Source organism: Malurus melanocephalus, unplaced genomic scaffold (assembly GCF_030028575.1).
Source record: "Malurus melanocephalus ecotype Western Australia unplaced genomic scaffold, MMel_1.1 scaffold_1474, whole genome shotgun sequence".
Taxonomy (NCBI): Eukaryota; Metazoa; Chordata; class Aves; order Passeriformes; family Maluridae; genus Malurus; species Malurus melanocephalus.
In genome coordinates, this window is record NW_026624706.1 from 33,807 (window position 1) to 34,862 (window position 1,056).

At 53.6% G+C, this 1,056-nt stretch overlaps 1 protein-coding gene across 1 annotated transcript in view; it reads left to right on the forward strand.

Moving 5' to 3' along the window:
* Positions 1 to 420, forward strand: part of LOC130587034 (paired box protein Pax-7-like) — a gene marked incomplete at both ends in the record, with an annotated part of 19,506 nt that extends 19,086 nt beyond the window's left edge. Inside the window, one exon of the mRNA XM_057387991.1 lies at positions 255 to 420. Coding sequence (XP_057243974.1) covers positions 255 to 420 — 166 coding nt within the window. The remainder of the gene's footprint in view (positions 1 to 254) is intronic.
* Positions 421 to 1,056: the final 636 nt, after the last annotated feature.

Here is a 1,056-nt window from a genome sequence, read left to right on the forward strand (position 1 = left end):
CAGGGTCAAATCTGGGTGTCACAGCAGCTCAGGTGTAGCAGCAACTCAGGTGTGACCCRKGGCCGTTTTCTCTCCCCAGGTGTGGTTCAGCCACGGAATGGAAATCAAGGAATGGTGGTGAACAMCCAAATCCCAGTCYGGCAGTGACTTTCMCCCATTTTTCCCCARTTCTTYRGGAYGTTTGGGTGGGRCAGAGGCAGATTTCGKGTGTCACAGCAGCTCAGGAGTGACCCRYRSCCGTTTTCTCTCCCCAGGTKTGGTTCAGCAACCGGCGGGCGCGCTGGCGCAAGCAGGCAGGAGCCAACCAGCTGGCCGCCTTCAACCACCTGCTGCCGGGAGGGTTCCCGCCGGCCGGAATGCCAGCCCTGCCCCCGTACCAGCTGCCCGACTCCTCCTACCCCAGCACCACCATCTCCCAAGGTGAGTTCCACTCTGCTCTGCTCCTCTCCGCTTCCCTTCCCCGCGCCGCGTCCATCGGGTCGGGGTTGGAGCATCCCGGGGTGTCCCTGCTGGAATGGGGATAGGGTTTGGGGTTCTTCTAGAGCATTCTGTGATTCCCTCATCAGTCCTGTCTGGTCYGTGATATCCTGCTCGTGGATTGTGAGGCTCTCCAGGTTTTCCTTTAGTTGGGAAAATCTGKTTTTTCCTCCAGTTGGTGGAAATTCCTGTTTTCTCCCCCATCTCAAATGCTTCCTGCTGAGCCCCTGTGTCCCCTGGCTGGAGTTCCGGACAAGGAGCACAAACCCCTAAACCGGGGATTGTGTGGGTGTTCCCTCCCCTGGATAAATCAATCCCTGCACCAGGGTTTAGGGAAATACTGGCGGGAATGGTTGTGGGAATATTCCAATGCAAGGAATATCGATMATTCCAGTGGAAAGAATAACYTTAATCCCAATGGAAGGAATATTGATAATTCCTTCCAGCAGAAGAAATATCAGTAATTCCGTGGAAGGAGCACCAGTAATTCCAGCCAAACTAATATTGATAATTCCAGTGGAAGAAACATTTTTAATTCCAGTGGACTGGAAGGAATATCAGTTCCAGCAGAAAGAATAT